We start from the raw sequence: 14,722 nt of genomic DNA on the forward strand, positions 1-14,722 counted from the left end.
GGTCAGAGGGAGAAGCAGACTCCTCGCTGAGCAAGGAGCCCGATGCGGGACTCGATCCCGAGACTCCAGGATCATGACCTGAGCCGAAGGCAGTCGCTTAACCAACTGAGCCATCCAGGCGCCCAAAAAGCAGCTGTATTTTAAAACCAGCTCACAAAATTCCTGAACATTTAACAATCAGCTCTTGCAAAGCAAGTATGAACCAGTTCGAGTGGACTCCAGCACACCACTGAACACGAACAAGGTCCGGAATTACTGTAGGCTCACCTAAGCAGAAGAGTGCAAGGAAACTGGAGGCAGGGATCCTACCTTTTCATTTCTGTATCTCCCATACCGAGCGCTAGGTTGTTCAATGGTCAGAGCTATTTATTAATTCAGTATGAAAATTTTTTTTTAGCCCCTACTATATTCTGGGCACCGTTCTAGGCGCTTGGGGGGGGGGGCACAGCAGCGAAAACCAAGTCCGTATCTTTCGGAAGTTTACATCCATAGGTGTGTGGGTGTGGGGTACAAAAAAATGTAAAGTCAGGTGGTGGGTGATAAGTGCTGGGGCTAAAAATTCTGTAGTGCAGAGGATGAAAGGAGTGAGGCTCTGCTATTTCATAGCGGGCTGTCAGGCAATAGAACATGTTGAGACCTACGAAAGTAAGGATGAAAGATTCTAGAATATGAGAGATACGGTGTAAGACTGAAGCACAGACTGCGCAAATCTCACCATTCAACGGGGTTGGAAGACAGAGTAAGCTACGAAGTTTTTCTGCAGAGGAGCCCACACAGTTCCCCTTTACTTTCCCCAGCCCCTCTGCACAAATGCAAAATTTTCCTTCAAGTCCGTCTCAGGAACACTCTCCTACACCGGCTAAACGCAACGGACACCCCCGCGCATGATCAAGTCCACGGTTTCTGGAGCACAAGCTAGGGCGGTTTGCGCATGTGCAGAAGCGAGACAAGATTTTTGTCCCAAGGCCTTGCCGTACCGTCCGGGCGGCGAGTTGCATCCTGGGTTCAGTAAGCGCGTACGGCGTGTGTCGAGTGTTCCCTCGCCACTGTCGCCACCGCCGAAATGAACCGCGAGAGCTTCGCGGCGGGCGAGCGGCTGGTGTCGCCGGCTTATGTGCGACAGGGCTGTGAGGCCCGCCGCTCGCATGAGCACCTCATACGGCTGCTTCTGGAGAAGGTACCGAGCTGTCGGGTCCCTCCCCAGCTGCCGCGCCCCCCACAGCCTCTGGCTCCGCCCAGCGCCCTTTTAGTCCTGCGTCCTGCCCACCCGCTCCCGTCTGTCGGTTGAGACCTGTCCCCGGAGTCTCTCGCAGCTTGGCGTGCGTTGTGCTGACTTGCGCTCAGCTCCTCAGCCTCACCATAAACCAGCAAAACCCAGAGAGTGTTGTTAGGGAGCTTGTGGGAGTCCGGATTTTGAGTCCTGTTTTTCCCGAACTTCGGGGTGTGGAAGGGAGGGGAAGTCCCAGTTGCTTTACTGTTTTGTTTGCGAGAAGGGCAAAGTTCGCATCTTCCGTCTTTCACTACTTCCAAGGGGGACGCTTTGTGTTTGTAAACCAGGATATAGTAACTCGAACCAAGAACTGCTGCAGAACCTCGCAGGTCTCGTTCCTGCCAGTACCCCGAATTTTAATTGCACTCAAGTTTGACAAGCCGTAGTCTTAGCAGTCCGGTGTGAAGAATCGTTATTGAAGATACGGTTTTTGGTTTTCAGTTACCTTAACTGCAACTTCAAACTGAGTAAATGTCATCGTATTCATTTATTATCCCTTCTGAGAATCTGTAGATAATTGTAATGCAGTGTTAACAAATGTTTTGCCTCTTTGAGGTTTCTTCGTTGTGCTGAATTTATGTCTGAAGTTGAGAAAGCAAGAAGCATGGCAAAATACACATTGCAGAGTTTTAAAAAATTCATTGAAGTACGGTTCTAGGGGATGGTTTTCTGAAATAAAAGTTTTTGTTTGTTTTTGCTTTTGTTTTTTTTTCAGGGCAAGTGTCCAGAGGATGGTTGGGATGAAAGTACACTTGAACTTTTTTTACATGAACTTGCAATCATGGATAGCAACAATTTCCTGGGCAATTGTGGTGTGGGAGAAAGGGAAGGGAGAGTGGCATCTGCCTTAGTTGCTCGGCGTCATTACAGGTATATTTTTAAAGTAGAAAGCCTTTCTTCCTTCCTTCCTTCCCTTCCTTCCCTTCCTTCCCTTCCTTCCCTTCCTTCCCTTCCCTCCCTTCCCTTCCTTCCCTTCCCTTTCTTCTTTCTTTCTTCTTTCTTTCTTTTCTTTCTTTCTTTCTTTCTTTTAAAAACCATGGTGTTAATACTAATCATATTAAATTATAAAATATCTGTTGGTGACCTACTTCTTCCCTATTCAAATGGGCATATAAACCAGATGCAACAGGGAGATGGAAACAGTTTGAGTAGTTGCTTTTTCAAGACAGTCCGGTGAAGGTTCTAGTTATCCTGTCATGTCTGGGTGTTTAATAACAATACTGCCTATACACTTAACATAATAAGCCTGTTTGGTTGTAAGAGTTTAAAATATGTTAAGGTTGTTTATAGTTTGCTGTATTTCTTTTCTGACATTGCAAGTTTTTTTAGAGAATGATACGTAGGTAGAACTTTAAAATATTCATCAGTATCTAAACTGAATCCTATTTTATAAATAGTTTTCTTTGTTGCAGTAGATGCAGGAAAGGTATGCTAAACTTGATTTAAGATTATTAAGTCACTTTTTTCTTTTGCAATATTTTAGAAAGCTTTTCATCAATCTAACCATTTAATTGGTAGTGTTTCCAAATATCATTTCTCTGTTCTTCCAGTTTTATGTGAAATATAGGTAAACTTTTAAAAACTCCTGTCTTGAAATTTTCAGTGGTGAAATTTTCCTGTGGATAGTAGAATTTTATTTCAACAAAACCATTGCAGTCAGAACTAATGATAATGAATCTAGAACTTGGATGAAAAATTCGTGGTTAAAATGGGCTGATAACATGATTTATAATATTTGTAAAAAAAATGCTTCGTACATTAGGTTTCAGTGGTGATGAAATATGACACTAGTGTTCTCTGATAATCGCAGAGTGACGGATTTCTGATCTAACTATAAAGTACAAACAAACTTTTAATTTTGAAAAATATTCAGAGGTATCTTGCAAGTGTATAATGTCATCTAATTTAAAATGAATGGATTTGCACACTGATTTTCAAGGAGTATATACAGTTGACCCTTGAACAATATGGGTTTGAACTTTGCAGGTCCATTTACAAGTGGATATTTTTCAATGAACGCAGGACAGTATTGTAAATGTATTTGCTCTTCCTTATGATCTTCTTAATAACATTTTCTTTAACTTGCTTTCTTGTAAGAAAACAGTATATAATACATATACAAAATATGTGTTAATCAACTGTTTATGTTATTGGTAAGGCTTCCGGTCAACAATAGGCTATTAGTAGTTAAGTTTTGGGGGAATCAGTTATACATAGATTTTTTTTTTCTCTTTTTATTTATTTATTTGAGAGAGAGAACGAGATAGAGCATGAGAGGGGGGAGGGTCAGAGGGAGAAGCAGACTCCCTGCTGAGCAGAGAGCCCGATGCGGGACTCGATCCCGGGACTCCAGGATCATGACCTGAGCCGAAGGCAGTCGCTTAACCAACTGAGCCACCCAGGCATCCCTATACATAGATTTTTGACTGTGCAGGCCTCCCCTAGCCTCCCCATTCAAGGGTCACCTGTAATATATTTTTTTTTTTTAAAGATTTTATTTATTTGACAGAGAGAGACACAGCAAGAGAGGGAACACAAGCAGGGGGAGTGAGAGAGGGAGAAGCGGGCTTCCCATGGAGCAGGGAACCCGATGCGGGGCTTGATCCCAGGACCCTGGGATCATGACCCGAGTCGAAGGCAGACACTTAATGACTGAGCCACCCAGGTGCCCCACACCTGTAATATTTTTTAAATTAAGGCTGTATTTGAAATAGCAGCTCATCCCCATTGGAACTTAATCCACTGCTCTGGTTAAGGAAATGGAAAGAAAGAAGGGAATCTAATGTTGCATATATTCTGGTTTTCCATTCCTGCTAACAAACCACCTCAAAACTTAGTGGCTTAAAACAGTAATTTAGTATTATCTCTCACAGTTCTGTGGGTTAACTGGGCTAAGCAGGATGATTATTGCTTCCAGTCTCTCATGCAGTTGTAGTCAGATGTTGGCTGAGAGTTTAGTCATTAGGTTCAACTGGGCAGTTTATCCAGGTTGACTCACTTAGACCGCTGGGAGCTCAGATGGCCTCCGCAGGTGGGATCTGGCATGGCATCTGGATTATAGGCGGGAGCTCCCACAAGAGCAAGCCCTTCAAGAGGCCAGGTGAAGCTTTAAGGCTTCTTTGACCTAAATCAGAAATTCCAGAACATCACTTCCACTAGATTCTTCCTGGCCAAGCAAGTCACTAAAGCCAGTGCAGATCCAAGTGAAGAGGAATTTGATTCCATCTCTTGATGTTGGCAGTAGTGTGTGGGCATAGGGAGAAAAGGAATTGATGGTGGCCATCTTTGGAGACTAGCTACCGCAATGTAATTGATGAATTTGTTTCAATTTAGGGTATTTTTACATTATTAATAGTTTATGAAATGTATCTGTAATAGTCAAGTGTTGCTTCTGCTGTTTTTTTGATTATTGTATCTGTATACTTATACAGTGGATTACTTAGAACACCAAATATTTTTGTTCAGTTGTTGGCCCATTTTTTGCTTAGGTTCATTCATGGAATTGGACGATCGGGTGATATTTCTGCTGTGCAGCCAAAAGCTGCAGGTTCTAGCCTTTTGAACAGAATTACCAATTCTTTGGTCCTGGACATCATAAAGTTGGCTGGTATGTATTATATTAATCATAATACTTTTGGGTGACCAGCCACACACACCTTTGCTTAATATCTTTTATTAATGCCTCTTTCCAAACAGGTTCTAAATGGCTCTTGAAAAGACATATTTTTAAAAACCCTTTAGAAAAAGATAGAAAATCAGAGCCATAAGCCTGGAGGATGAATTTGGCAGTGAGCTTCCTGAGGTCGAGTACAGAGGAAGCACTGTCTATAACTCTTATATTTGATTGAAGAATTCTATCATTTCTTCAAGAAGGATGCTGGTTTTTCAGTGGAATAACTAATTTCTCCTTTACTTCTTATTTTTAGGTGTCCCTACAGTGACCAACTGCTTTGTAGTTCCCATGGCAACTGGTATGAGTCTAACCTTGTGTTTCTTAACATTACGACACAAAAGACCAAAGGCAAAGTATATTATATGGCCGAGAATAGACCAGAAGTCCTGCTTTAAATCCATGATCACTGCAGGTAAAAGAAGAGAAATGACATATATAATGTAGAAAATTCACCCTTTTTATATAGAGGTAGATGAATGAAAAAGAAACTGTGTTCCTATTCCACCTTTTTATTGTAATAAAATATACATAATAAGATTTACTATTTTAATAAGTTTTAATTAATTTATTTAAAAATTATTTATTTATTTGAGAGAGAGAGAGCAAGCATGAATAAGGGGAGGGGGAAGAGGCAGAAGGAGCAGGAAAAGCAGATTCCCTGCTTAGCAGGGAGCCCAATGCTAACTTAGTCCCAGGACCCTGAGATCATGACCTGAGCTGAAGGCAGACGCTTAACTGACTGAGCCACCCAGGCGCCCCAATTTTAATAATTTTTAAATGTATGGTTCTGTGACATTAAATACATTCACAAGGTTGTGCAATCATTAGGTAACACCATCTCCAGAACGTTTTCATCCTCTTAAACTGGATCTCTACCCATTAAACAATAACTCCTCCCTCCCCACTACTGCCAGTTCCTAGCAGTCACCATTTTACTTTCTGTCTCTATGAACTTGACTACTCTGGGTCCTTCATGTAAGTGGAATATAGAGTATTTGTCCTTTTGAGACTGGCTGATTTCATAGAGCACAGTATCTTTAAAGTGGAATATAGAGTATTTGTAAGCGGAATATAGAGTATTTGTCCTTTTGAGACTGGCTGATTTCATAGAGCACAATATCTTTAAAGTTCATTCATGTTATAGCATGTATCAGAATTTCTTTCCTTTTTTTTTTTTTTAAGATTTTATTTATTTATTTGACAGAGAGAGAGCGAGAGCAGGAACACAAGCAGGGGGAGTGGGAGAGGGAGAAGCAGGCTTCCTGCCGAGCAGGGAGCCCGATGTGAGACTCGATCCCAGGACCCTGGGATCATGACCTGAGCCGAAGGCAGACGCTTAACGACTGAGCCACCCAGTCGCCCAAGAATTTCTTTCCTTTTTAAGGTTAATACTCCACTGTATATATTTATATCTCACATTTTGTTCTTTCTTTCATTCATTGATGGACACCTGGGTTGCTTTCACCTTTTGGTTCTTGTGAATAATGCTGATGTGAATATGGGTGCACAAATACCTGTTTGAGTCCCTGCTTTGAATTCTTTGGGATATATACTCCGAAGTGGGATGGCTGTATCGTATGTCCCTATTCTTTGAAATGGGGATGTGATTACCTGTCATAAAATTGTTTTGATATTAAGCAGGATGACATATGAAATACCCAGCAGTAATCCCTGGAGCATAAAGGGTGCTAAGGGGCTTCAGGAATGGTGATTGTATATACATAAGTAGAATACATATAAATTATTACCATAAATCGGAGTGTAAGGACCCAGGCATCATTACATAGAGGTGAGACAAAAACTTTACGTTGGTGTTTTAGTATTTAGCTTGCTTAAGTCAAGGTGAATTTGAGAATTTAAGGTTAATTTTGAATAGCTTCAGTATGTTATATGAAGTGAACTATATTGGCCTGTAATTAAACCGCATAAATAATCCTAAAGAAATTCATGTGAAGGGATTCATAATTATGACATATAGTAGAAACTGATAGACTTTCAAAAGATATACTCATTTACTTTAAGTGGTATAAAGTTGTCCAGTCTGTTTATTTACATCCTGTTAACCAAAGAACTACTACCAAACTTACGGGAAAGATTGCCATATTGAAAAATTGGAAAATTTTCCAAAAGATCTTAGGATTTGTACTAAATTTACAGTTTATCCTTTCTTAGGATAGCCTATATTCTTAGGAAGCAAGATAGTTGTATTCTCAAAAAAACCTTGCATTATAAATGTTTGAAAGCAAAAATAGGGTTGGGTCTAGAGAATTTGAAAAATAATAGAAAATTAGCTGTCATTAGGAAGCACTACTTATTTAAGTTTTGTTTGTTTTAAAAGCTATGAAGGTATAGATATAAAACCTGGACATCTCTGAACCAACATAATTGATCATTTTATAGTGGCCAGGTTTTTATATTTCTATAGATAGAATGCAGATAACTTGACATGGGTTATAAAACATAGAAGAAAACTACTTGCTCATAACTGCTTTAATTTGCTGTGTGACCTTGGGGAAACCACTTAATTTTCCTGAACTTTGGCTCCCTTATCTTTGAAATGAGTTAGTTGAGCTAAATGGTTTCTAAATCTCTTATAGCCCCTAAATGTATGAGTCCAGCCTGCTATAGATTTGCTATTTGGGAAGACTGCAGATGTGACTACATAATAACTTTACATGTAAAATTTCCCAGGTTTATTTTCTATCCAGTTTGTAAGAATCAAGCAATTAGATTTTACTTTTACCCTAAGTACTTACTAGCATTATGAAATATTTAGTTATCTAAGTGCTTTGGGCATTGTTTAGTCTATATATTGCACAGGAAACTCTTGAAGTTTATGGACACCTAAATATGCACCATACAAGATTACATAGTTATTATTTGGGCAGACCTTTGATCAGGTGCTAGTTTGATCATGTGCTAATTCAACTGAAAATTGAGAAATAGTGTTTATATTTAAATTATATAGAAGGCCCTTGTGAACTATGGGATGGGTCAGTAATCATTAGGCTACTAAAATTCATTACTTTTTCTTTAGGAGTAAAATATTAAGTTGATGATTGTGATTGGTTTTAGTACTTGAATTATATTTTTATTCTTGTCCATCTCTGAAATAAAGTGAACCTAAAAATGAAATGTTGCCGGAGAAATGAGTAGATTTACTTTTCTGTGGTCTGAAATTGAATTGTACCAAATGATCCTTTTTGTCATCAGTGACTGTGTTATTACTTTTATAGGTCTCTATTTGACATTTGTTTTCCTTCCCAGAATTAGTCTTTCTAGTCATATCTAAGTGTTAAATAGATTTGTGGTCCTAATTGTGGTCTACTAGTCCTTCACATTATTTTGGCCTGCTTTTGACTCCTACCAGTATTGAGCCAGGTCTTTATTACTTGGGGAGGGTTCACTGACCAGATTTGGAGTTCTTGTGTGGAATAGCACTGCTTTGTAGAGTTCCAGGATCTTCCCTTATTTTAGTTTATCTAACATTTTGATTTCTGATTGGCTTGGTTAGGTTTTGAGCCTGTGGTGATAGAGAATGTTTTAGAAGGTGACGAGCTGCGCACAGACCTGAAAGCAGTGGAGGCTAAAGTTCGGGAACTTGGGCCTGATTCCATTCTGTGTGTTCATTCCACTACATCCTGTTTTGCTCCAAGGGTGCCTGATAGGTAAATCATTTGCAAATATTGTCCTTTAGGTGTTCATCGGGTCTTTTAAACGAAATGCAGATATACTCATTCTCAAAGATGCTTAAGTAACATTGGGCAGTAAATAGGTGAATGGACTAGTGGAGAAACAGCATGGTGGTTTGGGAAAATAAAAATTTAATACGGAAGAAGGAAAAAAACTAATACCAAGTGGAGATCCCTTTATAACCTGTGTAGACACAGAGCATCTCTATTTTCTTGCTTTTTTCTATTTCTGATCTCTTTGCATCTTTTCCTCATTATTTAAGTAGAAGTTTCTAAGCATAATGTTGGATTTACTTGTTTTCATTGCTGTCTCCATTTCTTTGATTTTATGGTTAGTTTTCCTATGTAAGATTAACAGATTTTTTGAATAGGAAATTTTAGGATTATTTATTGCCTTTTGAATTTTTTAATTGGAAGATTAACTCACATGTACACTTAAACGTAGACAGTGGCTGTCTTTGCATTTTGAGAAAAATGCATATATTTAAGAAAATAAAAGCAAAAAGAAAAAAAGCAAATGTTTACTTTTCTAAAGGATATCCACAAATTTTATTCTGAAATTGTAATAGGTTTGGGTATAGTAATACAGATTTCTAGTTTTGACAGCAGCTCTTTGTTTGATTTTAACATTTTGAACATAAGTGCTAATAATTTGTAAAAACTATATTGACTTTGGGCTATTTTTTAAGATCAAGTTATACTTTAGTTTTAATTCATGGAATCACACAATTTGGCATTAATGAATGTATGTTACTGTTTATTATTTTATAGGCATGTTTTAAGAGACAGTTTTAAGACCATGCTCTTGAAAATTTACCTTGTTTCATTTGTGACTCTGAATTCCATTTCAAGATTATATTGTGTATGCTTTCCTTGTTTATTCATTACTTACCAATCAGTTTTTAAATTTGCATTGAAATATTATATAAACATCTCTGTTCATTCTTCATTGATGATTTTGCTATCTCAAAAAATTTTAATGTGATAGAAATAAGTCACATTTCCAAAAACAGCATATGGGTATGGTGTTAGATTGTTTATGCTTGAGGATAGTTTTTGTTTCATTTTGTTTTTTTTTTTTAGATGTCAGTATACTTGGTATAGGGTTAAGTCTTTTACATGTATTATCTCTCCTTTGGGAAAAAATCACAAAGGTTTTTATCAGCAAAATTCTCATATGCCACTTTTTCGTTGTGTTATATAATGAATGTTTCTGATAAAAGTGAACTTTAGGAAAATAGCGATGCACAGTTATTAGTAATATGTTTGAATTTCTGATTTTATTAAACTTAAAATATATTTTGATTTCTTTGCATTAAGCTTATTCTTTATAGTCTTAACTTGAATAGGTATATGTATATATATGTTGTCTTTATCAGTTAATTAATTGGACAGAGTATTGTGGGGCAAAATCAGTCAAAGGATATTAAAAAAAAAAAAAAGGTTATCATTTCTACCTGACAAACATCTTAAATTGGCTGCTAAGTTACAATACAATTTGATCCACATGGAAAATATTTTTTGTCTTTCCTTGCCTTTCATTAAATACCTTTATACATCCTCTAAATATTAGCAGATTTGATGAATTCTGAATATTTAAAACAACTCACAAGTGATTTTTTTTTCTTTTAAAAATAGTACTTTATGTTATTATAGCATCTTCCTTTCGAGGAGCTTTGTTATTAAGAAATGCTTTTATTAGTACACAAACATATAAAAGTGACTTCTATGAAGAAAATACTTGTTTGTATCCCAGAAAGTCTATTTTTTAAAAACAATATCTGATTAATTTGAGTAATAGAAATGTTTCTCTGTCAATTTGTAAGGTTTATGAAAATGAATGATAAAATGACTTTTTAGTTCATAATACTTTAAGGAAGTAAATTGAAAACTTCTGACAGATGAATAATGTCATTCCTATCTGTACTTCAAAAACATAATGTGCATCTAAAAAAGAATATGTATTTTGCAAAAACAAATAATAAAACTATATAATATATATTTGAAATACATCCTTATGGGAAAGAACTTTTATTGCTTTGCTTCCAAATTCTTTATATTGTAGAAAGAACATTTTTTAAAAAAATTAACTTTATTAAATCATAGGATTTAGTTTTAGCTTCATAGCATGTAAAGACATTTCTATTAGAAATGGCCTCAGTCACAAGTAGTATTTGATTTTGCAAAGGAACGTCATTTATTACACTCCAATTGAAATTTATTACCTTGCTTTGCATAGAGTTAGACTCTCAAATTGTTTTAATATAAGGAGTGTCAAATGAAAAATAAGAGTGAATTTAAAACCAGCAGCTAGTTAAAAGATTCTTTAGTTTGCAAGTTGTTGGAAAATGTTATTTTGGTACTGAAACATTTTAATGTTCTGTATTTTTTAATACATTAAAGTCTACTTGAAAATGTATTTTTTACTTTATGAGATGTTAAATGTAAGATTTCTTAAGATTTCAAGACATGCTAATTATTTTGCAGCTATTAGCTTTAGTATGATAAGCAACCAAAAGCATTTAAAAATGACATACCACCTTGTTAAGGGGTCATTATAATCTGCTTCTTGCTTTTTATATAGGAAATTTTAAAGTGATTTAAAAGCTACCATCTATACAGATTTTTATAAATACCCGTTTTCCCATTTATTGGTAACATTAATTTAAAAGCTTTTTTAGGTTTATCCTAAAGTGCCTGCTGCTGAATTTTATGCTAAACTACTGCTGTAGAAATTTCAGTTTTCCCATTTTTTTCCTAGTATACATTAAGAATAACTATTGAATTAAAAAAGTTCTCACACTGTAATTTATAAAAGCACAGTAGGAATATGTCTTTCTGTTGAATATTTATGTTTGTAGATTAGAAGAACTGGCTGTGATTTGTGCTAATTACGGCATTCCCCATATAGTCAACAATGCTTATGGAGTGCAGTCTTCAAAGTGTATGCACCTCATCCAGCAGGTAAGAGAGTTTAAAAAGATATGTCAAGAAAAAATGATTTTAACACACCACAAGATTATTCCTTTGTTTTTCTTACTACTTAATAGAGTAAAATCAACTTTCTGGCATCTTCAACTTCATGGAGCGTTAGAAATTGGCATCTAATATCCATATAGTAGAAGCCACTCTTCTTTGCTGGTAATTGGACTGGTAGCTTTGGTCAGGACCAACAGAGAAATACTTAGTAGCTTATTTGTTTAGCTTTCTGAGATTATTTCATTACCAGTATTCTCACTTTTCTAATATACTGGGTTATTGTATTTTTAAAACTATATTGATGATTTATTCCATATTTAAGGAATCACTTAACCTTATTATCCTAGGCTGGAAATGGCTTCATTTATAAACATTTTAGTGTTTAACTGTGGAGTTGGCGGGTTTTAAAAAAATGTTATGATTTTGTTTTTATAAGCATCAACCAGATCCTAGTCATCTGTTTTAGATTCTTTTTTTTAAAGAAATTTTTATTTATTTATTTTGAGGGAGCGAGAGAGAGAGAGCAGGAGTGGGGTGAGGGGCAGAGGCAGAGGGAGAGGGAGAAGCAGACTCCCCGCTGAGCAGGGATCCCGACTGGGGGCTCCATCCCAGGACCCTGGGATCATGACCTGAGCTGAAGGCAGACGCTTAACCAACTGAGTCACCCAGGCACCCCACAGATTCTTTTTTTTTTTAAAGATTTATTTATTTTAGTGAGAGAGAGAGCACGCGCGCGCATGCATGTTGGGGGAAGGGGCAGAGGGAGAGAGAATCTCCAGCAGACTCTGGGCTGAGCATGGAGCCTGACGCAGGGCTCGATCCCACAACCCTGAGATCACTCCCTGAGCCGAAACCAAGAGTCAGACACTTAACAGACTGTGCCATCCAGGCACCCCTGTTTTAGATTCTTATTTTGAAAATAACGTCTGGGCATCCCATCCTGCTCAGAATAAGAGTCATAGCCATGGCCTGCAAGCCTTTGTGTATTCAGGCCTCTGCACCTTCTCCAGTTTCATTTACTACTGCCTTCTCTCTCACCTGCTGTCTCTGGGCACATTTTTTCTGTTCCTCCATTGTGTCCTGGGTGTGCCCACTGCCCTGGTTTTGCTCTTGTTCCTTCCTCACAGTGAAACTCTCTTCTGGAGAGCTGCGTGGCTTCTTACCTCTCTCAGACACCTATCTAAACTTACAGGTTCCTTTTTCTTGCCTGCATTTTCTGTCTCCCTTTTCCTATTTTATATCATATTCCTTTATTTTAAGGTACATATTTTTCCACATTATAATATCTCTAAAACTGGGGTGTCTTAGATTCAGTTGTATCTTATAATGTTAATTGACAATGTTTTTTCTTACCTAGTGGTGTGGAAAATTTGGCTGCTTCTTAAAATTGATGTTGATCTTGTTCCTTTTCTCCATAGCACATCTCACCATTTGATATGTTTATTTTTTTATTGTCTAGTTATTGATAGTAACTAGAATTAAGATTCTGTTAGGGAAAGGACTTTGTTTTGTTCACTCTTGTGTCTTCAATACTTAAGACAGATTCTGGTACATAATTGATACTCTGTAACTGGTTCCTGAAAAAAATTGGATGAATAAATGAAATATTATATCTACTTACAGTGATTATTTATACTGTGTTAAGATGTGGATAGATATTATCCATGTATGAGTTACATAATTTATGTGCATAATGGTGTTAATCACATACTCAGTTTGGATACACATGTGGTCTGTGTTATGTGGGCAAGACTTTTTCACAGATTATCTGCGGCCTTCTCCAGTGCAATGGTGAATGCTTCTTATTCCAGTAGATCCTAGCTGGTAAAAAAATTTTTTTTGGAGTGTACTAGTATCATTTCTCATATAAATGTAGTTTATATGATAGTATTAACTGATTTGCTTAACTTCTTTACTCAAAGGTTGTACCAGTTAGGATGCAGTTGGCTGCAGGTAACAGAAACCCAACACAAATTAGCCTAACCAATGAGGAAGTAGATTACATAACATAAGAAGTCCAGGGGTAGAGTGGCTGGTAGGCATGTTATGTCAGAGGAAGACTATTTATCATTTCTTTTGTATCCTTTTCCATTATTCCTTAACTTTTTAAGGAACTTTTTCATTGTAATTCTAGACTAGATTTTCTCCAATGAGAATGATAGCTGAGAAAGGTTGTATAATTCTCTAGACCGGAAATCTTTTTATTTTTTTTTTAAGATTTTATTTATTTATTTGAGAGAGGGAGAGTGGGAGAGAGAGAGCACGGGATGGGGGAGGGTTAGAGGGAGAAGCAGACTCCTCACTGGGCTGAGTGGGGAGCCCGATACGGTGCTTGATCCCAGGACTCCTGCCTAACCAACTGAGCCACCCAGGCGCCCTCTATACTGGAAATCTTGAAAAACATTTTATTTCAGTGATTTGTTTTTATTTCTCCTCTCCCTTTTCCCTCTTTCCTCTTTAATTTTTAGCAGCCTCAAATCTTATGAAAGTTAAGTATATCAGCATTACTAAAAGTTCAGAAAGTGAGGAAGGAGTAGATCACTCATGATCCTATACCCTAACAAATACCCTTAATAATTTATGTGTTCACTCTTTTCTCTTTTTTTATATGTGTATTGCTTTTTACATAGTGAAAGTCATTGTGTACATTTAATGTTACTTTTTTTAAACTTTGTGCAAAAAATATATTTAATTTTTATAGATTATATTTCTGTACTCCCCACATGCCTATAAAATCTTCATAATGATCTTTTCTGTGGCTCCAAAACATTTACTCAAATATTATATATTTAACCCAGAAGTCCTTAGTGGTGTTGTGCTCACAGTATAATTTTGAATACTAGAAACTTTGGCAGCATAACTGGAGAGATTAAGACAAAGACAGTGAGCCCCAGGATCTGATGTAAAAGGTGCTGTTGGAGTTGTACATCACGAATGTCCTACTTTGTCATCGCTTCTCTTCATTTGTGAGGTGGTTTTACTAAAATTTTAGCCAGAAAATAACACTTTAAGGTGGGTGAGTGATATTTAAATAGTTACTGTATTGTTGCAGATACTGTATTACCTTCCAAAATGAGCATTTCTTAAAAGAAGAAAAGCAGTACTTAA

The 14,722-nt window shown here is 36.9% G+C and overlaps 1 protein-coding gene across 2 annotated transcripts in view; it reads left to right on the forward strand.

The window, feature by feature from the left end:
* Window positions 1–737: 737 nt before the first annotated feature.
* Window positions 738–14,722, forward strand: part of SEPSECS (Sep (O-phosphoserine) tRNA:Sec (selenocysteine) tRNA synthase) — a 37,024-nt gene continuing 23,039 nt past the window's right edge. The window contains exons 1-6 of one of the 2 annotated variants that reach the window (XM_006744594.3): window positions 738–1,177; window positions 1,986–2,140; window positions 4,759–4,877; window positions 5,197–5,355; window positions 8,458–8,611; window positions 11,497–11,599. In XM_006744594.3, the coding sequence (XP_006744657.1) occupies window positions 1,064–1,177; window positions 1,986–2,140; window positions 4,759–4,877; window positions 5,197–5,355; window positions 8,458–8,611; window positions 11,497–11,599 (804 nt within the window). In that variant the 5' untranslated portion in view covers window positions 738–1,063. The other variant, XM_031040498.2, reaches the window with a different exon arrangement.

This window comes from Leptonychotes weddellii, chromosome 2 (genome assembly GCF_054177405.1).
Source record: "Leptonychotes weddellii isolate Sample4059 chromosome 2, ASM5417740v2, whole genome shotgun sequence".
Taxonomy (NCBI): domain Eukaryota; kingdom Metazoa; phylum Chordata; class Mammalia; order Carnivora; family Phocidae; genus Leptonychotes; species Leptonychotes weddellii.